At 45.9% G+C, this 21,729-nt stretch overlaps 1 protein-coding gene across 7 annotated transcripts in view; it reads right to left on the reverse strand.

Annotated features, from left to right (window-relative positions):
• The window catches only part of BAZ2A (bromodomain adjacent to zinc finger domain 2A), a 34,966-nt gene that overhangs the window by 4,626 nt on the left and 8,611 nt on the right, over positions 1-21,729 (reverse strand). For 5 of the 7 annotated variants that reach the window (XM_042946892.1, XM_042946897.1, XM_042946893.1 and 2 more), the window contains 22 exons: positions 14,374-14,511; positions 12,205-12,798; positions 11,139-11,324; positions 10,322-10,540; positions 9,390-9,890; positions 9,192-9,252; positions 7,790-7,898; positions 7,522-7,623; positions 7,152-7,362; positions 5,766-5,866; positions 5,372-5,437; positions 4,954-5,187; positions 4,560-4,814; positions 3,966-4,180; positions 3,126-3,200; positions 2,730-2,910; positions 2,563-2,622; positions 2,232-2,376; positions 1,030-1,688; positions 651-873; positions 406-561; positions 147-298 (listed from right to left, as the gene is read on the reverse strand). In XM_042946892.1, the coding sequence (XP_042802826.1) occupies positions 147-298; positions 406-561; positions 651-873; positions 1,030-1,688; positions 2,232-2,376; positions 2,563-2,622; positions 2,730-2,910; positions 3,126-3,200; positions 3,966-4,180; positions 4,560-4,814; positions 4,954-5,187; positions 5,372-5,437; positions 5,766-5,866; positions 7,152-7,362; positions 7,522-7,623; positions 7,790-7,898; positions 9,192-9,252; positions 9,390-9,890; positions 10,322-10,540; positions 11,139-11,324; positions 12,205-12,798; positions 14,374-14,509 (4,641 nt within the window). In that variant the 5' untranslated portion in view covers positions 14,510-14,511. Of the gene's footprint in view, positions 1-146; positions 299-405; positions 562-650; positions 874-1,029; positions 1,689-2,231; positions 2,377-2,562; positions 2,623-2,729; positions 2,911-3,125; positions 3,201-3,965; positions 4,181-4,559; positions 4,815-4,953; positions 5,188-5,371; positions 5,438-5,765; positions 5,867-7,151; positions 7,363-7,521; positions 7,624-7,789; positions 7,899-9,191; positions 9,253-9,389; positions 9,891-10,321; positions 10,541-11,138; positions 11,325-11,969; positions 12,094-12,204; positions 12,799-14,373; positions 14,512-21,051; positions 21,380-21,729 lie in introns of those variants that run through there. The other 2 variants (XM_042946896.1, XM_042946898.1) reach the window with 2 other exon arrangements.

The raw sequence follows: 21,729 nt of genomic DNA on the forward strand, positions 1-21,729 counted from the left end.
GGAACAAAACTCATTGTAAATAAGCATAGAAAAAAAAGCATCATAAGAGGTCACTTGTGAAGTGAGGACCCAAGGTTTTTCCTAACAGAGTCCAAGAGATGAACACCTCTCCCTCAACTTCCTAGCCGGTGCCAGCCCCAGTGTACCCGAATCTGCAGATCAGACAGGATAACCCGCTGTTCCAGCTCCTCTACCCACTGAAGCACAGCCAGGTCTGTTTCATAGGTCTTCTCTTTGGGGCACCAGCTCATAATCCCTTCTTGAAAGGCAGGTAGCTGACTGGGCTCAAAGATGGGGTCTGAGAACACAGAAGACAGAGGGAAAGGCCCATCAATCAGGCTCTTGTCCACAGCAGCAGCTCAACATTTACTCTTGGCTCTTCAGCTTTGGGTCAAAGTATCTTACCAGTTGAAGGTCGTAGGCAGACTTCCTGTAAGAAGTCCCTGTGCTTGTTTAGGTGTTTGTGAAGTGCCTTTTCTCGGATGCCTCGGGGGTGCAGGGCCTTGAGCGTGGCATCCAGTGTCTCAGGATCTTGGATGCACCACCAGCCAGAGCACATCTCTGTGAAGATTTTACGTGTGGGGGTGGGGAGTGGGGAACTAGCTATGAATTCCATGGCCTCTATCTGATGCCACCCCAAGGGTACTCACCTGCGGGGACGGGCTGGGCAGTCAGCTGGGTTAGATAACGCTGCTCTATCTGTTTGAAGAACTTACTGGGGGGTCTCCCTCTCCGTTTTGGCTGTCCTAGCCCTGTGAGACTCTGTGGTGTTCCCCCAGGGTCTCCTGCTCGCCTCTTAGCGGCCATCCCAGGTAAAGGGGTAGAAGAGAGCTGCACTGGAGAACAGGGGTTGGCAGCACTGGGTCTACTCATCTGTGAGATGAAACGTAAGGAGATGAGGGTATTTTAGTGTTTAGAGGAACCTAATGGCCCTACCCCTTGCCCCAGCTTCAGCAACAGCCCGCACGCAAGCAGTGGAGCCTGTAGCAAGATGAAGTCAATTGCATACCACTAATTCTGGCCACTTACTGGCTTGGAGGAGGCAGGTTGCTGAGGGGAGAGTGTAGGCTGGTCCTCAGAAACTGCAGGGGGTGGTGTAGGGGCAGCATTGCAAGGCATCTGGGCTGAGAAGTTAAACCAGGGAGCTTGAGAATCGGGGATGGATTCTGCCTCATCCGGCTCTGGCTCCTCCAAGGGCTGTGTTGGGGTTGGGTCCAGTTTTCCAGGGCTGCTGTCAGGTGTGAGGACTGAGCTGCTCAGTAGGGAGCCATGGCTCTGAGTCTGGCTCAGCCAAGACAGGAAAGCTGACTGGCTGAGGTCATGCTGGCTCTGACCCAAGGACAAGGGGGAGCCTTCTGGCTCCAGGAACCCATTTTGGGATTGGGGATGGAGCTGAAGCTGGGGTTGGGGCTGAGCATGAGCCTGAAGCTGAGGATGGGGCTGAATTTCACGCTGAAGCTGGGCATCAGGCTGTTCTGAACCCTGACCCCTAACAGGGGATTTAAGGTGCCTAGGTTGCATAGACCCAGGCTTAGTTTTCCGAGGTCGGCCTCGGGCCCGGGCAGGAGTACTGGCAGAGGTGCTGGAGCCAGCTAACTCCTTCTTCAGAGAGAAGGGGGCTGGGCTGGGGGCTGGATGGGCTGCCACTTTTAAGGAGTCAGTTTCCTGCTTTATCACATCCTCAGGAACTGTAAAGAGAAAGTGAAGAGCTTAAGACATACACTGATATATAAGGAGAAGGAAAGAGTGAATAATACTGGATATACATTTTATTTTTCTCTCGGACTTAATCCCCCTGCCCTGCCCCCTCCTCGGCTTGAGATTCAGTTGGGAACAAGTTGTTATGCCAATAAACAAAGTATCTGGGAAAGAAACACTATTCTCAAGTAATCATCAGAAGTAGCATAATCATAAGCTAACATTCATTAAGAACCAGACAGATGTAAAACGCTATCCTAAGAACTAACTCATTCTAATCCTCTCAATCACCCTATGAAGTACACATACTATTATTATCTCCGCTTTATAAATGAAGAAACTGAAGCATATAGCTAGCTGGTAAATGGCAGAGCAAGTAGGTAGGAAGTCTTACTCCAGAGCCTGTTCTTTTAACCACTATACTACACTGATTTTCATAAAATGAAAAAAGCCCAAAAAGACTAGATAGAAGAAAGGGAACTGGTTAACTTTGGTTAGATAGGACTCAATTCAGGCTCCCATGAAATACCTACCTAAGCTCTCCTCTGTTCCTTCCACAAAGATACCAGCCAAATAGGGCAAGACCCAATAGCGGCGTCTGTAGCGGTCCTGACCCAAGGAGACTGCCCGAAGCATCTGGGATGAATGAAGCAGCTTTTTTCGAAAGAAGAGCTGACGCTGGGTAGGCAGCGGAAAAAGAAGATGAATAAAAAACACATTTCCAAAGAGTAACTCTGTCCGATACATGGGAAAAGGGCTCTCAGCTTCCCTATAAAATTGATACCATCTGGGACCCCACTCATAAGGTGATCAAATCTCTTGCAGCCCACATCTCCAGCTCCTGGGAGGTTAGGAGCACAATACCTTGCTGAGTTTTTCTATTTGGCGCTCTAGCTCTGGGATGCTTGAAGCTGTGGCATCAACCTGAAAAAGAAACAAATGGACAATGAGAGAAAGGGAATTATTAGAATCAAGAAAGAGAAAAAAAATCGGTTTTCTAACTCCCACTGTCCTCAATGTGTGGCTAGTACCTCTCCATCTCTTCGACCCCTACGGCCATGGATAGTCGCCACAGTCTCTTCCTCTTCCTCTTCCTCCATGCCACTGGTCTCCTCCATGATTCGAGAACTGCGCCTCCGCCCCAGGCCCTCCTCTGGCCCTTGCATCTCTACCTCCGGTCGCCCAGTTCGCTTGGCCAGAGCAGTTTTCAGTCTTGAAACAGATTAAAGGAAGCTGTGGTGAGGAACTTGAGACTGCCACAAAAGGAACACCTGGAATCTAAGCCATCCTGAGCCCTGGGGTAAGATCCCGGCCCCAGGGGAGAGGATATGCGCAGCATCGAGTTCCAGGCAAAAGGAAGTCTTGGCTATGCTTCACCCTTTTCCCCTTCTCTCCTCTCTGGGCTCCATCCTCTGTCCTGTGCCTACCTCCGGAGCCGGCCTTCAACAATCCACTTGTTTTTCCTGTAGCTGGACATACTCTCCAGAGTCTTGTCAATCTCACTGGAGGAGAACAGGGAATGAGATTTTGAGGTAGAAGTGGTAACAAACACAGAAAAGAAGGGAGACTCAAGGGTGAAGGGGCTGTAGCTGAACAGGAGTTTCATCCTAGAAGGGCACCTGGGTGGCTCAGTCAGTTAAGCTTCCACCTTTGGCTCAGGTCATGATCTCATGGTTTTTGAGTTTGGGCCCCACATGGAGCTTGCTGTCAGCGCAGAGCCTGCCTCTGATCCTCTGCCTCCCTCTCTTTCTGCCCCTCCCCTCCTCCCCGTTCGGAGGCTTTCTCAAAAATAAAAATAAACGTCGGGGCGCCTGGGTGGCTCAGTCGGTTAAGCGTCCGACTTCGGCTCAGGTCATGGTCTCACGGTCTGTGAGTTTGAGCCCCGCGTCGGGCTCTGTGCTGACAGCTCGGAGCCTGGAGCCTGCTTCCGATTCTTTGTCTCCCTCTCTCTCTGACCCTCCGCTGTTCATGCTCTGTCTCTCTCTCTCAAAAATAAATAAACATTAAAAAAAAATAAATAAAAAATAAAATAAAAATACACGTTAAAAAAAAAAAGAAAAGAAAAAAGGAGTTTCATCCTACAGCCTAGGTTGGATAAAAGTCTTAGATTCTCCCTGGGAAGGTACGAAGATACAGTCCTAAGTTGCTCCAGCCATCTCCAGAGCATGGCAGTGGATACACCCACCACACACTTCAGGATGGCTAAACTCCTCCCCTTCTCGTTCCCACCAAGGCATACAGTAACCTTCCCCACCCCAGCCCCTCACTTGATGATGAGCGTGGAACCGTTGAGCTCATGTACAAGGAAGGCCAGGACAGCAGCCTTCTGCTGGGGTGGCTGGGCCTGAAAAGGCTGGGTGCGCAGGCTGTCACAGAGGGCTGGCTCCACTCCATACGCCATGAGGAAGCAGCGCAGGATCTCAGACACATTGTCTCTTGTCAGTGGGATCTCAGACACCTTCTCTCCCAAGATCTTTAAGGACTGTTTGGAGGAGAACAGAATAGGAGTTACAAGAAAAAGTGGAACAACACAAGTTGAGAGAATCTGGAATAAGAAAATACACTAGGAGACAACTATGAGGTGAGAAGAGGTAAAGAATGAAAGTTGCTAAGATGTGATGAGAAGACAAAGAAAAGGTACAAAAGGAGTAAAACTAAAGGAAAATAAAATAAGCCGAGGGAAGTCAGAAAGAAAAACAGAAGAGAAAATATAAGGAAAACAGAAATAAGAAGAAATCAGATCTCCCTTCACTTGCCCTCATTTAGGGAGGGGCTTTCATATGTTTAACTAAAAGAGAAAACAAAACTGAGACAAAGCCCTGGATCCCAGGCTCCCCAACCCATCTGGGAAAGGCCCTCACCTGACAGTAGGAAGGCAAGCCAGGATCATAGAGCGCAGCCTTCAGGAGCCGCACCAGCAGATCTTGCACCTCACCCAGGCTGTCGCCTTGACACAGGAGTCCCTCCTGTAGGACCCCCAGGCTGGGTACATCTTTGGCAGGGTCAAAGCCCAGCACCTTGCCGAAGCTGTGCAGGAATTCCACGATGGTCAAGCAGTCTGAGAAGGCCCCACTGGGCAGGATCAGACCAGGGATGCGTGAGAAGTCAGGTAGAGGCTGTAAGGATAAAAGTGGTAGGGTTGTCAAACATAACTGAAGGCAACAGTCTAGGAAGTTCTTCCTTGAATGGAAATGTCCGCACAACTGGCCCTTCTAGAACCCAGAAACCCAGAACCTGTTACTGTCCCCTCACTACCTGATGGTCAGTCAGACACATATCCTCTGTGGGCTTCTTCATCTCCTCCAAGATCATCTGCTGCCTCTGCCGCTCCTCCAAGCGCCTCTGCATGGCCAGCGTTTTATCTGCTTTACAGGCTGACTTGCCTTTGGCCACTTCCTCCTTTTCCTTCACTTTTACCTTCTCTTTCTTCTCTCTCTTCACTTTCTCCTTCAGTTTTTCCTGCTTTGTCTTTACCTTCTCCTTCTCCACCTACTCACCCAAGGGAGAGAGGAACCAAGAGTTCCATAAAGATTCCAGTCACCACCCTTCCCTGGTCCCCATCCTCCCGACCTCAGAACCCACAAACATGGCTATAAAACAAGACCAACTCACACATGTCTTGCAAAATCAGTTTGGTGACTTCAAAGTTATACTTGTGTGTACATGCACCTACCTTGGGTTTCTTCTTAGCTTCCTTCTGCTTTAAGCTCTTGGTCTCTTGTTTCCGCTTGTTTCTGGCCTGTAAACCATAAGGGAAGTCATTTCTCCTCAAACTCTGAAAGCATCTCTGCTTGGGCTAGGATTCAAAAACAGACAAGGGTGCTGGGGAGGAGAGGTGAGAGATGGGATGAGGGGTTGGCAATGGATCAATTCTCTCACCCTGGAGTTACCCATGTGATTCTCGAACAAGCCCAATTTTCTAAATCAAGCCCCCCAAAATTCCAGGTAATGAAGGTATGCTGCTACATGAGGTGGGGAGGTGGCAAATGAGGGAGAAGGAAGAAGAGACAACAAAGCAGACTGTAGGAAAAGCTAACCCACTGTGTAATCTCTCTGATGTCCCTCACCTGCCCTTGGACAGTAGACTGACACTCTCCTCGTTGTACCTTCTGCTTCATCTTCTTCTTGATTTTAGTCATCTTTGCTTTATCCTCCTCATTCAGTGTTTCTGTGAGGGCAGAAAGAAAAATGAAGGGTGTGGCAGATAGAGCTCCAGCATTCAGAGTAGCACATGCCTGTCACAAAGCTGGCTTCCCAAGCAGCTCCCTGAAAAATCTAAAAGTTTGGTTTTTAGTACACATAAGAAAATGTTGGGGGCGGGGGGGGGGGGGGATGTAGAAGAGACACTGGCTGTGGGGTAGCACAAAAAACTCAAATGGTATCTCCTGTCCAGAAGTCCCAGCCCCTAAAACAGGTGGGACTACTTTAGAAGGGGTCCTAGAAGCCCCAAAAGAGTAGCTTTGTAGCCCATCTTTCTCCCAGGCTACCCAACAAGGGCAGCAACCCACACACTGATTTTAGAGCAGAGAAAGAAAACTGCCAGGGAAAGAGGGTCGTCTCCAAAGTTGGAGGCACCAATTAACAAAAAATGTGCCAGAAAGAAAGGGCTCAAGTAATGGACATCGCAGTAGAACTGGATCAACAGTGACATAACTATTGCTTATGTTCGGCTCTTATGCCTTACTCTACCAAAAAATACTAATTTCTTTGCTTTTGCAGCATATTGAAGTGGAATGCTGCAAACAATAGAATATTTTAGAATTGATGTTCTTGATAGCATAATACATATTCTATTCTGGCATGGACACACTACCAGCACCACAGCTATACAGCAGCCCTCCAAATTAGATAGATACTATCTGCAGATAAACCAGTATACACTTCTAGTAAAATGTGTCTTGCTCCAAGTCATGTGGTCAGAATGTGGCAGAGCTGGAACTCTGAAGAGGAGTCAGACGACTTTTTTTCAAATTTTTTCAAATTCTTCACTCTACAGCAGGGTACATGCAATATTTATTGAAAAATTACACATATTACCTGTCTATCCACTAAAACAGCATGAATAATCTTTAGATTCAGATGTGAATTCTGAACCTCCATGATGGTGGCAATGAGTAAGGTAAAAGTGTACAACCCAAACCAATAAGCCAAGGAGCTAAAAGATGGCAAGAAAGGACATGGAAGCCCTCTCCTCTCCTATCAACATCTGGGGACTGCCCAAGGCTCCACTAGGATAAGCAATTCAAGAAGAAACTGGTTGTTAAAAAAGTACCACAAAAGCGCTGGGACCCTGGTGCTGCTTTCCAGGGAGGAGAAGGTGATTCAGAAGGTTCATTCTGTCCAGACAATTAATATCAGTCATGCTCCTGAGAAACCCAGGCATCAGCAAGTCCTTAACATTTCTAATACTTCACATAGCAAGCAGAATCCTAAAGTAAGAAACACCACTGTACCTTGGGCCTCCAGTTTCTTTAGGAGGCGGTTATCTGTCTTATTCAACAGCTCAGTGATTTTGACCTTCGGTGGCCGACCTCGTCCCCGTTTCACCTTGGGGACTTCCTTAGTCTTGGCCTTCTCAGTGTTTCGAGGTCGGCCCCGTTTCCCCGTAATTGCCTGAATCCTGGAAGGGATCTCCTCTGCTGAGAGCTGCACCCACTGCAAGCCCTAAGGTAACGAAGAAACCTGTTATAATGTGAGGGTGCAAGCCACCAGATCCTTGAATCATTCAATGCCCAGAACCTCCAAACCCCACAAGAGGAAGCTACAGCTTGTCCACCAACTCTTTCTCAGAGACAAAAGTGTATTCAACCCTGCAATGTGCACCTCTGGTGTGTCTCTCTCTTCAAAGAAATCTCCAACAGGCATACGGGGACTGAAACTGAAGTGCTCACGACGGACATTGTGTACCACGTTGCGGCTCAGGTACTAAAAGGAGAAGGAAAAGTGGCATTAATGAAGTCACAGCCCTATCATGCCTTGGTCCAGCAATAGCACAAGGATAAGCCAAAGAGCAGAAAATGCTAGCCTGTTGCCACTGGGCCCAAGAAAGGGGCCTGTGCTTCCCTTAAAAAGCCCGTGAAAGCTACATTACCTTGATCACTTCTGGGAACTGTTTCATCCTCTTCCCACAGGGGCCATAATACCATGTCTCCCCCTGCCATCGGTGGCTACCCTTCTTGATGCGCACCTCTCTCCGCCACCTGCCAGAGAAGCACACGTGCCCTGCCGCCAGGTCACACCCCTACCCACACACAAGCCACCCCAGGAGCCAAGCCCACTGAGATGACCCTCCCTGCATCTGTCTCGCTAGAACTGCATGTAGACGCAAACAGCATGAGACACAAACTTGGCTGGAAAGCAGATCCACAAATCCCTCAGGGCCTTGGAGAAAAGTAACCCACCCAACTACGTGTGCCCAGAAAGACCTCCACTCCTGCCTTTACATAAAGTCAGTATAATGAGCAGCCAGGAACCCCCTCCCTGATGCCATTCATGGCAATGTCTGGGTTTCCAGCAAAGAGGAAGAAGACTTGAGGGAGTAAAGGCAGAAAAGACAGGTGGGGAGGCAAGCAGAAGAGTAAACTTGCTGCTGACTCCATGAAATGCCTTCATAGGCCAAGGTTTAGTGAGGAACTCTGTTCTGAGAAACAGATTATTCTAAGACTAAGCCCTATCTTTCTCTCAAAACATTAAGCAGAATTCTGGGACTCCTGGGTGGCTCAGTCAATTGGGCTTCCAACTTCAGCTCAGGTCATGATCTCACAGTTTGAGTTCGAGCCCTGCATCTGGCTCTGTGCTGACAGCTAAAACCTAGAGTCTGCTTCAGATTCTGTCTCTCCCTCTCTGTCCCTCCCCTGCTCGCACTGTGTGTGCCTGTCTCTCTCTCTCAAAAATATATATTAAAAAACAAATCAACCCTTTAAGCAGAACTCAGACTTGGTGACCACAAGTAGCCTAGAGGGGTGGGAGTGGAGAAGATCAGGAAGGCAGTTATTCTTATAAGTCCCTTGATGTCAACTGGCTTGCTCATTCTGGTCAAATACCATTCCTGCCCTTACCTCTCCAAAGAGCATTAAAAAAAAAATAAATAAATGAATGAATGAATGAATGAATAAATAATCAATCCCAATTTATCAGAACTCAGCCATTCCTCATTCACTGCTATCCCTTCTCTAAGCATATAAAACAAGTCAGCTAATTTGGATATCTGAGCTCTAGGGTCACCAGCGGACTTTGGAAAAGATAACAGCTGCAGCCCCTGGAGCAAAAAAAAAGTAGCCACTAGATGAGGGAAGAATAGGTGAGGGGAGGCAGATGCTGGGAGAAGAATAGCCTAAGAATGTCAGGCATTATCATTGCAGATAACTGTCCTTTAATCCATTCTTGTCTAGCCCATTCCTCTCCATCTCAGAAGAGATGACCTCTCTCCTTCTTCCTAGAGTCATTCGTTAAATTTGTCAAGGTCAACATATGGAACAAACTAGAGCATTTACCCATGCTGGAGGGGAAGACGAACTTCTTCTGGGGTAGCAATACGTCTCCTTAGGACATCACCTTGGGAGGAAGACAAGGAATATCGAGTTAAGAATTCAAGCAAAACAGGGAAGGCCAGCAGGGAAGGGCTAAATGTCACATAGGACAGAAACTTTTCTTGGAACTGGCTAGGAGTAAAACAGAATCTGGACACTCACCACTACCAGAAGTAGTGACTCCTTCTCCAGTGATTTCCTCCAGGTCGGCAGTGGTTTCAGGGAGGCTGCTGACATCTTTATCTGCCGGGGAGGCTGTTGGGAGGACAGCTGCTGGGGAAGCTGCAGGGGACACTTTTGGGGAGGTCACCGGGGAGGCCGTCAAGGAGACTTCTGAGGAGACTGGTGGAAGGGCTGCTGAGGAAGTTGGAGAGACAGCTGGGAATGCTGCTGGAGAGATGACTGGAGAAACTTCTGGGGAGACTGCTGGCGAAACTGCTGGGGAGACTTCTGGAGAGATTTCCAGGGAGGCTGCTGGCGAAACTGCCAGGGAGATTGCCGGGGAGGCTGTTGGTGGGGCTGCTGGTGAAGTTGCTGGATGGAGCTGAATAGTGGATGACTGGTCAGGGGCTGGCTGGGTCAGAGATGGTGGGAAGTCTGAAGACTGAGTCTCCATTTCTTCCTGTTCTGCATCACTACCATTGTTCAGGTCAAAGGTGTTATCTGGAATTGAAAGGGATAAGATGGATAAGAAAAAATAGTGTCCTACAAAGAAAGAGAATCTACTCAGTCAAACCTAGACTAAGCTAAACAGAATTACTTCCAGTGCTTTCCCCTGGGGTTGGAAAATGAGAAGTAGCCTCTGGCTATCCTCCCCAACCATACATGAAGGTCAAAGAGCAAAGATGCTGCTGTCACTGTGTGAAGAAGTACCTTCTACCTGGAGCCAGTAAGGCCCCTGGCCTTTTTCCTCCTTTCCCACAAGTTCTTCTGGGTGAGGGCAGAAGTCAGAGTGTAACAGCCTATGCCTTTAGTCTATCCCATAGCCCCCTCAGCTCCCAGCAAGGCACCCACCCCTAAGACTATAACTATGGAACTGGTTCTCTCACCTTTTCCTGGGCCACAGACTCTCTGTCCTACCTCTCTTCACTTACCTTGCAGGACAGACTCCCCAAGGACAGGTGGAGAGGTGGGGCTGGCAAAGATAGAGGCTGAAGTTTGACTGTCATCTGCCAGGAGACTGAAGGCAGTGGCGTTATTGAGGGAAGGGCAATCAAGGGCAGAAATCACAGGGCTGTCCTCAAGAGGCAGCTTGTCCTCTGTACCCATCAGCTCCGTGTCATCTATACCATAGAGTCCTCCACTCACTGGCTCTTCAGGATGTGGAAAAATCAGAAAACAAGATTTAAGAAATACTGGTATTATATCCCAATTCTAGTTCCCATCTTTCTAATATTAAATTAAGGACGTATCACAGGTCTCTCCCTGAAACAGTAGTCACCAGACTTTAGGGATTGTAAAAGCTTGAAATAGAAATGAAGGGAAAAGCATTGACTCTGTATTAACCCACACACCAACGGAAAATTCTAGCATCCATCACAAAATAGGCCTTTCTTATATTTCAGTGGGGTAAAAGGTAATTATTCACTGGCAACAGTTTCCTTTCTAGTTACTGAGAACTCAAATAGCCCAACTGTGTGGTAATAAGTCCTTATCCAGTGAATTATTACAGCTCAGGGCTCTTGGCCAAAAGGAACACTAGGAGAGAACCTGGGAAATGAACCAATTCAGCTCAGAGTGCAGTTGGCCCAGTCAGCCAGTGGCATGAACCTGTGGTTGGCCACAGGATTATCTGGAGGCCCCAATGCCCCAAATTCCTAAATACTTTCCCTGGTTTACTATCTCTTCTAGGTGACAGAGCTGGCTACCTTCTGCATGGACATATTGAATGGAGCCAGCCTCCAAGCCTACCCGGTGCCAGAGGGTTGAAGGGCTCCAGAGAGACTTCACTGAGGATTGGAGTGTCTTCCAGTTGATCAGGAAGATGTGAAGGATCATCTAAGCAGCTCACTGTGGGGTCAGGGACCAAGACTGAGACCTCTTGGTGTAATGATTCCACAGAAGGGACAGAGCCATTGTAGCCACACATCTTCAGTTCTAGGAAATCCCAGAAGAGGGCAAAAGTCAAAATCAGGGCCTTAAACTGGTTCATTCAGCTACAGTAGACAGCCAGTCTTTGCTAGAGGGATGTTCATTCTTTCAGTAATTAGGGGTACCAGTTTTATGTCGGATTCCCAATCATACCAAGATACTCTAGTGAGCAGTGCTAGTAAAATCCTATTGCAGGTAAAGAGAAGGGAGAAGAGAGTGGGGTCTGAGACAAGAACCCTGTCATGTTCTCAGCTATTTCCCCCATCTAGTGGGAACAGGTGGTAAACAGAGAAAATACCCTGTGATTTTACAGGGTGGTCACCCTTATATGTGGAATCAATAGCAAACTAAGCATTTATCTATTTTGAGGACAAAGATAAGAGGATTGTCACATGTACCAGTGCTAACAACAACAACAAGCAACAGGAAACTGAGTAAACAAGCAATGGTATGCTCTGCCTGTTTCTTCCCTCCTTCAGGTGTCAATCACTACTAGGGCTCAGCCCACTTTAGCAGCCCAGTCTGGCCTTGCCACAGCCAAGTCAAAATTGGCCTCAATGCCCCCTGCTAAAGCCCCAACCCCTTCCTATATTTTGGAAGAAGCCCTTCTTGATGCAGGGTGTCTGTTGGGGCTGTTTCAGGCTCGCCCACCTGCCCTCTCCAGGCCAGCAGCTCTGCATGAGCTTGAAATAATTTGCACTCCCACTCTCGAGCTGGTGCTGCTGCCACAAAAACACCAGCCACTTGGCTCTGCTAATCACCAACATGCAAATCAGCCTCCACTGCAGAGAGCTGGAAAGACAAGTTTTCCTCACCTCAAAAAGCCACTGCCCCCCACAGACCCCTTTTTCCTCTCCCAACCCAACTCACAGAGCCATAGTTATACCTGGCTGCTCTTCTTCCAGCTCCAGGCTGCCTACCAAGCCAGTGCCATTCTCTGCCACAACTGAAGTCAGCTCCTTTTCTGCCGCCTCATTGGGATGGATACCACTGCCTACCTCCTGGGAGGGTGCAAAGGTCTGGATGCTGGATCCCAACATAGGAGAAGTCTGTGGGGAGGTGAAAAAACTAGGGGGTCCATTGGGCATCACCTCAAAATTCTGGTCAGGAAAGGAATCATACAGTTCCTGTGAGTCGAAGTTAAGCCCCATGGGACTCTGGGTACCGTTGGCCCAGAACTCTTGGCTCCCAGCCCGAAGGTTAGTGTTGTGACTTGGGGATGAAGGTTGCCGGCTGCCCCCAAGGATGCCGTTGAGTGGGTATTGTCCCCCCGAGAACTGGGAGAGAAGGGGTGGGTCCTTGAGGTTGCTGCCAGGATTGGCAGATGGGTACTGTGAGTAGTTCCAGAGACAGTCGTAGGCCACGCTGGGGTGATGGAGGTGTGAGGTGCTGGAGGAGTGGGGAGCAGAGTTCAAAATCCCTGAAGTAGTAGTGTGAGATACAGTAGATAAGCCATTAACATTCACATCCCCATTCAAACCTGGCAGAGAAAGAGGAAAAAGGGTCAGTTACAGATATGTATGCAAGTAACTCTACCACCTCTACCAAAAGAACAGCACTGACTAGAAAAAGGGAAGGTGAAGGGGAGGGGGATTCCCCCTCCACTATATTTATAGCTTTTCAGTCTCCAGGGAACACCAAACCCAGATGCTCCTGGATGTAAGCTTAGCAACTGCTTCTGAGGCTGCTGAGTAGGGGGCTGGGGAGCTCTCCTGGCCTACCACAGGAGCGACCAGCAGAGAGCTGGCTGCTGCTGCTGCTCAGGGTTTTTTTATTTTTTTATATGAAGCTGCCTGCAGACTCCCTACAGTGACTTGCATTCTTCTCCACCCTCATTCCCTAGAGGAATTCTTCCCTTGGAAGTGGCATGACTGAATTCTCCAGGCCCCCCCCTTACCCCAGAGCCTGTTTGGCCCCACAGTGGCACCAGAAGGGACAGCCTCCACCTCACTGGCACATGCAGATCCAGCACTTTGTGCTGGGCTAAGAATAGAATCTGCAGTCACCACAGCGGCAAGATCCCAACTCAGAAGGCTGGGCTTGGTCCCTCCCCATTGGAACTGGAGGGTAATATTGCAGGGGGAAAAAAAAAAATCACTGCGTGACTAGTACTACAGACTTCAGTTCTCAACACCAATGGCCACCTCTAGACTGGAGGACAATTCAAATAAAAGGAACCAGATACTAAAGAAGCTGAGGGGGAGGAGGGTCCTCAGTGTAATAAAGGAGCTTCTATCCGCAACCCCCTTGTGGAGAACAGAAGGGAGAGGTGGTTAAGTATAAGCCTACAGCAGTATTTTTCTGCTGCAAGGAAGGAGGAAACCATTTGGGCTTCTCTCTGCTTCCAAGCATAAAGTACCTGAGACCCAGGCAAGATTAGAGAAGTACTTGGCACAGCTATGGTACAGAACAATTGATAAGCCAAATCCAGGAAAAGACCTGATCCTGGCAGCAACACTTCTGTCTGGAATTATAGACGTTTCTCTCTAGGGAACTAGGTAAGCATTTAAAACTTCCCTGTCCCTATCTTCAACTCTCAAGGACAGGGGTGGCACACACACTTCAAGCATCTGCCCTCTTCTTTGCTACACAAACTGAAAGGCAAATACATCCCAATCTTTACCCAATCCCTCCACCCCCAATCCTAGGGCTGGCTTCTCCAAGCTTTAAAAACAGCTTCTCAGAGGGCTGGACCTTTATCTCTCTCATGGGTCCACAAGTAGTTATCAGAAGCAGTAGCCACCTCACCATTCTGGCAGTAGCCAGGGAACAGGGCTGACAGAAGAGCAGGCTAAGATGAAAAAGCCAGGATGTTTTTCTAACCCTTTCCAACCTTAAGTCAAGACTAAGAGTATCACTTCATAAACCCCTAGAACTTGTTCTTAGAAACTTGCTTTCTCTCCAGCAGCTGAAGTTCTGAAGATTTACTTCCTCCCTCCCCACCTGGCAAGAAAAAGAGCTGTTGTGAGGTAGGGGAGCCAAATCTTATCCCATCAACCTGCTCTAAAGGAATGATGCCCACTCCCTCCCCAGGCCATGTGGCCCTCACACTCACTTTTCCCTTGCTGGGGGAAGTTCATGGGAGACCCGTTAGTGTAGAGGCCCTCCCCTGAGGAGGGAGAGGGTTTCAGTCCTGAGGCAGCAGGTGCAGGGGGAAGGCCAGTAAAGTTAAAATGGTCGTTTGCCTCCATTTCTGTAGGAGGGGAGAGAGAGGGGAAAAAAAATACTGGCGGTTAAACAAGGTTATGTCACCTGGAATCTTCTAGAGGGAATGCCCCCTCCCCTCCATCTACTTACCCTTCTCCTACCTAAGTACTGGGGAGTGTGTAAGGGTACAGGTTGAAAGATGAGGTGGAGGAAATATACCCCTAACTGGACAATGACCGTACAGAAACAGTCTTTTAAAGTCAGACTCATAGAGATACAGAGTTAGTGAGAAAAACCAAGCTATAAGCCTGAAGGAATCTTTCCCTTGTGTGAATCATACTTCTTAAACTTCCAGTTTAGGTTATCCCTCTATGTTAGATATTAACCCTCTATTATAACATTTTAACCTTCTCCATCCTTTTTTTTTTTTTCTTTTCCCCTCAAGGTAAGGCCAGAGTCCCATTCCCAGGGACCACAGAAGGTTCTCAAAGCCATCTTTTTGATAGGAAGCCATGGAGATGGGGGTTGTTGGCAGAAAAACCATTTGATACATTTGCTGCTTTATTATTATACTTGAGTTAAATAATTTCCATGTTATCCTATCCACAGCCCTAAACATCTGAAGAAGATAGTATAGTACCTTAGCAAAGGAATATGGAAGGAATATATTTTAGGAAAGGGGACCATAATAGCAAAACTCAAATCGTCCAGCAACACTTCTACTCCTTTTTCATGGTTTTCTAAGAACATAGCTCAGAAAAATGTCAGAGGTGGAAAACTGATTAAAGAGGGTGTCCAAAGGAATATTGGTCTGTTATACCTATATGGTTACTTCCTAATGTTTTAGTTTTGTGGCTTAAATGTAAAGGGTGACAGAGAGAATAGCTGGACATCTTACATTTATAAAGGGTGGTGGCTCATTTGGGGGGCAGTATGGTTAAAAAGCTCTTCACCTTGTCCTGAATATGAGGTGATATACTACTAAGAAGAAGAAGAAGTAAAGCCCTTGGTCAGAATATATTTAACTTTGACAGAGCAAAGATAAGAGGAAAGATGCAGAAGCCAGAATTATTGTAAAAGTCTGATACATCAATCAGATACCTATGATGTAGTAGTGCATATTAATTTGATATGAAAGAAACATGATCGGGGTGCCTGGGTGGCTCAGTCGGTTAAGCGTCCGACTTCAGCTCAGGTCATGATCTCACGGTTCGTGAGTTCAAGCCCCGCGTCGGGCTCTGTGCTGACAGCTCAGAACCTGGAGCCTGTTTCAGATTCTGTGTCTCCCTCTCTCTCTCTGACCCTCCACCGTTCATGCTCTGTCTCTGTCTCAAAAATAAATAAACGTTAAAAATAATAATAAAAAATAAAAAGAAACATGATCTGTCTTAATACAGAAAAAGCAACTCCTTGGGTTACTATGTTTTTAAAAAGGGCAGAAGAATTCAGGTAGAAAAATCTATTTATTTACTTATATTTTTAATAATGTTTTTTAAAGTTTATTTATTTCCAGAGGGAGAGAGAACACAGGCGCACATGTGAATGGGGAAGGGGCAGAGAGAGAGGGAGACAGAGAATCCCAAGCAGGCTCCGAGCTGGAACCCATGAACCACCAAGATCATGACCAGAGCCAAAAGTAAGAGTGGGACACTTAACCCACTGAACCACCAGGTGCAAGGTAGAAAGATTTCTTTATCAAGCTCCCAAGATGAGGCAATAAGCAAATCTAGATGACATTTTAAATAACCTCTTTTTAAAAAGAATCAGAAGTAAAACTTTTTAAAGAATTAAAAACATATATGACCATATGACCACTGCCCAAGGTTTGGAAAAATCATGTTTTTAAATACGCTAGATAACGCAAATTAGACACCATTAGGTGTTCTAAGCATGAACTGTATTTATGACATGATAGCTAGAAGATTTTCCAGGCTAAATACCCTAATTGTCCCTACCTTTATCAATTTTAACTGAAATTAAAAAAAAATAAAATAAAAGCAATCTGTATTTTGTTGATATAAGAGGAAAAGTTTTTAGGATTGATCTGCTTCCCATCTTCACTCTAAAATAAGCAGCAGACCTAAACCTGCTGTGCGTCAAAGAAACTGGGTCTTATAGAGAAAAGACCTCAGGATCCCCCAGGATTTCCCTACAATTTAAAAAGGGCCACTCCTCAGTAATGAGGGATCTGAAAAATAAGCATCATGAGATTAGTGATCCTTCTGAAATGAAAGGAGGAAAGTTCATTCCCTAATCTTCTAGGTTAGGTTAGGTTCCTTCCAAAGCTTACATCACAGAGCAAAGAGGACATGCAGTAATTCATTTCGGAAGTCCTAGAAATGCTATTCCTGGAGAGCCAATCTCATTGGATCCCCACTTCTTTCCTCCCCCAGTTTTATGCATAGCCCTACCCCCCATGGTGTGTGTGTGACATATACACACCTTCTCTCCTATGTACACCAAAGGATATGCTTCCACTCAATGATAGGCCACAGTTCATTTTTCCAATTTCTATTTGAATCTGTGAGGAAACTAGTGACCTTCTCCTCTCTGCTACTCTGGGAGAGCACAGCATTTCCGGTCTCATAAATTACATACTAATAAGAATAAATGGATGGCTCACAGAAATCAGATAAGTAAAAGGAATGGGAAGTTATCTAGTGCCTGAGGTCTGTTTCCCCACTAGCCTCCACTGAAGGGTCATCAGGACCACAATCGCTTCATTTACAGGAAGATTCCTAGAAATATAAAATACTCTTTGTGCTGTGCAGTGAAAATAGCACAACATAGTGGGCTCTACATTCAAATCCCAACTCTACTACTATTAGCTGTGTGACCCTGGGCAAGTTACTTAATGTTGCTGAGCCTTAGTTTCAGGATTACTAAAAATTTTAGTACTCACCTCCATGGCTTGTGAGGATAAAAAGATAACCAGCCCCAAAGATCAAAATATAAATATAATTTGAAACCATTACCAGTACTATAAAACTAGGGGTAATCCTTCCAGTCAGACTTCTTTACCCTTGACTCTTGATTTCAGATGTCACTTACCTACGGGATCATACTATAGGAATGCAAAAATGTGGACAGCAATAAAGCCAGGGTTATTTCATTTCAACCTTCCTACCCAAGATGCTTTTCACAATAATGCCTGAAGGTAAATTATGCCCTCCCATCTATACTCTCCCTCCTACTAAGGAGAACAGGTAAAGCAAAGGAGAGTCTCTCCCTTTGAACTAATAGGATTTTGGCCAAATGAAAAAAGAAATCAGCACCCAACCCCCAGAATAGCAGACAGCTCTCATGACCAGGAAGTACAATCAGGCCAGCACCCAGCCCAGTCCCAGGAGTATGTAAATGGATCTCTTAAGAGACTCTATGCTTCATTTTTAAGAATTAAGGGACATTGCTCCTTATGCTTGAAGCAGTAAAGCCCTTGCCACACAGCCAAATAAGGCTGCTTTTCAACTGTTTTCCTCAGTCCCAATTGAAGAGCTACTTACCCTGTGGATCTGTGACATGATTTTAACACAAAAAGGCTGACAATGCACAAAATGTTGAAATACAGATTATAGATTTCAACACTGTTGCAGGTGCCCTGACCAATTCTAACACCCAGACTTCTGAGGCTACCCCAGAAAGACAACACACATTAACCATCCAGCCTGATACTTTGGCAGTAGCTGCAGCTTTTTGGTTCATTCTTCCTATATAGTATACCAAAGTTCCACAGAGAGGTTCCTAAATGGGGGGGGGGGGGGGGGGGGGGCAGTCAGGGGAGTAGGGAGGGTAGGAGGGAAGAGGTAGGAAGAGATTTCAAATGTTTTCTTTTTATTAAACAGGAAATGCAAATTTTACTGTATAGTAAATAAATCATACCGCTATCTTTTGGCTCCATAATTGTGAATGTTACAAAGGATATTTGTCAACTCTACTCATCTCTGGATTCACCTACCATACCCTAATAAGTGGTTCCTAACCAGGGGTGATTTTGCCTCTGGAGACATTTAGAATTGTTGTTGAAAAGTATATACTACTGGCATCTAGTAAGCAGAAGCTAGAGATGTTTCTAATGATCCTGCAATACACAAGACAGCCCACACACAACAAAGAATCTTCTGGTTCAAGAGATAATTTGTGCGAAGGGTGAAAAATCTTGTTCTAATACAAAAACTGCCCCATTCCCCAATTCCTGTCCCACACCCTGAGGGATTACTTTTATATCTAAAAATCCCTTCCCTGGCTAAATTGTTCTCCTCCACTAATTCAGAGTGCAAAGTGCCAACCCATGCCTTCTTCTCTAGTAAAGGACAGCCCATTCTGACAGCCCTGGTAACAATCTTCCCTTGGAACTCTGACTCAGACTACAGCATGTACAGACTGAGGCTCATTCTCTCAAAATGTGGTTTCTTTAACCCCTTTCATAGTCAGGGCAGTGAGGCAGGAGAATGATGAAAGAAGACTATATATACTAAGGGGGGCTACTCAAAGACAATTGCTGTGTCTAGGCTGCTCAGGAGAACACAAAGATGACTGTTCTCTGTCCTTATTTCTTCCAAACTATGTAGGTTTTATGGCATCAATTGGATATTATGTTTTACCATTGTATGTCCAGCACCTAATTTAGAGCTAAGTACATAAAAGAACCAAAAGAAATATTTGTTGAATGCACAGATTACACAAATGAATGAATAAATCTATCTTTTATGCCACTGCCAGCTTACTCATCTAATAAAGGCTGTAGTTTTTGTTCAGAGAACCCAAAAATTAATTCTTCACAGAGGTAACAATTTCTAGAAGAGAGGTCCCATACTTTGACATATTTTACACAGCTATCCCCTACAGAAAATAAGGCCTGGAAACAGGAAAGTAGTGAGAATGTACAGAGGCAATAAATTTGAGCTCTAAATTAGTAAAATGTTTTGCTTGATTTAACTGAACACTCAAGTTACATAGTAGGTTTTAAAATATTTGTTGACTCAGGACACCTGGGTGGCTCAGTCAGTTAACTGTCCGACTTTGGCTCAGGTCATGATCTCATGGTTCATGGGTTCGAGCCCCATGTCGGGCTCTGTGCTAACGGCACAGAGCCTTGAGCCTGCTTCATATTCTGTGTCTCCCTCTCTCTGCCCCTCCCCTGTTCACATTCTCTCTCAAAAATAAATAAACATTAAAATATTTGTTGACTGAATAAAGGAACAATATAATCATCTGGATAGGTTTTCTGCCACAGTTCTCTCTGGTCACTCCACTGTCAGAGAAATGGAAGTGTGTCTGAAATTGCAGGACAGTAAAAGTCACATTCCAGAGGTTGTAACAAGGTTATTTCCCTCTTTCAGCCCTAAGCGTTTCTCAGAATTTCAGCTCTAACAGTTAAGGACTTGGCCTTTTCCTTCAAGAAGACATCCCCTTCCCAAAAAAACCTGAACTGAGCAGGCAGGTTAAGGATCCTGTTTAGTGGGATAGGTCATGAAGAATCTAATCTCAGGAGACCAAAAGTAGTGAGACCACCGTTCTCTTAAGTACCCTCATGTTTTAGTTTTTTGATGAATTTTTTGGTAAAGTTGGATTATCCTTTTAGTCCATAAAATGCCCTCTTAATTATTCTCGATAACTAGGAAAAGGACAAAGCACTGAATAACACAGTAACACAATGCTACTTTTACTGCCAGGACCCAATCTAAGAACCATCTGCAGAGTTCTTCAAAGACAGGTTTTCTATTTTGCAGAATTTCATAATTTCAAAATTATTCAGACTGACAAGCTGGTAAAGAAAAATAAATAAAGTCCTTCTGGGGGCACCTGGCTAGCTCAGTCAGTAGAGCATGCAACTCTTGATCTCCAAGTCCTGAATTTGAGCCCCATGTTGAGCACAGAGATTAAAGAGCGCCTTCTGAGCGCCTGGGTGGTTCAGTCAGTTAAGTGTCCAACTTCGGCTCAGGTCATGATCTCCAGATTCGTGGCTTCGAGCTCCACGTTGGGCTCTGTGCTGACAGCCCAGGCCTGGAGCCTACTTCAGATTCTGTGTCTCCCTCTCTCTCTGCCCCCTCCCATGCTCATGTATGCGCGTTCTCTCTCGCGCGCTCTCAAAAATAAATAAATAAATACATACATAAATAGTCTTTCTGACCCATGTGCAACAATGCTGATTAAGTATTAATCTTGGCCTATGGGGTATATGAAGACATCCATATCCCAAGAAAAAATTAGGAAGATTATTTGCCCCAGGAAATACCTCCTAAGTTTTATACTTCATTCTAAGACATAAAAACTTCAGCATTATTGCCTTACTGTACATATCAGATACAAGGTCAAACATCATACTAGTTATTGGACTAACTCCTATGCTATTTTAACAGCGAGAGAATATTATAATATAGCAGGGGTGCCTGGGTGGCTTAGTCTGTTAAGCGTCCAACTTCAGCTCAGGTCATGATCTCATGGTCTGTGGGTTCCAGCACCCCATCGAACTCTCTTCTGTGAGCACAGAGCCTGCTTCAGATCCTCTGTTCCCCCCTACCCCTCCCCCACTTGTTCTCTAAATAAATAAAGCTTAAAAAAAAAAAAAGAATATAACATAGCAAACCTCTTCAAAGGTAATAAGAAAGGTCAACAGCAGCAAGACACAGTAACCGTAACAAGCTTTGCTTCTCTCTTGGCAACCCCTGATTCCAGAACCACCAAGAGGGCAAGATGAGCCTTTCCACACATTCTAGATTTCTGACTGGCTTTGATGTCAGCGCACACAGTTCTCTCTATTCCTCAAATTTCCTTTAGGAAGGAAATACAGACAAGAAGCAGTCAATATTAAGAAATCCACTGCTCTGATAGAAAAATGCATCCATTTTACAAAAAGGACATGGAGGGGCACCTGGGTGGCTCAGTCAGTTAAGCATCAGACTTCAGCTCAGGTCATGATCTCGCGGTCCGTGAGTTCGAGCCCTGCGTGGGGCTCTGTGCTGACAGCTCGGAGCCTGGAGCCTGTTTCGGATTCTGTGTCTCCCTCTCTCTCTGACCCTCCCCTGTTCATGCTCTGTCTCTGTCTCAAAAATAAATAAATGTTTAAAAAAAAATTTTTAAGAAGGACATGGAAAGGTCTGCTTCAGTCAGCTAATTAATCATGTATCAAATGAATTAAAATCTACGGTTTCCTTTAAAGAGTCCATTGAAAAAAAGGTGGTCTTTTCCCTTCCTTCACTTTTTAACCCCCAACAAGGAAAATCAATTTACTACTATTCTGTCAGGTCCCAACTTAGGTAAAAAA

The sequence above is a fragment of the Panthera leo genome, chromosome B4 (assembly GCF_018350215.1).
Source record: "Panthera leo isolate Ple1 chromosome B4, P.leo_Ple1_pat1.1, whole genome shotgun sequence".
Taxonomy (NCBI): domain Eukaryota; kingdom Metazoa; phylum Chordata; class Mammalia; order Carnivora; family Felidae; genus Panthera; species Panthera leo.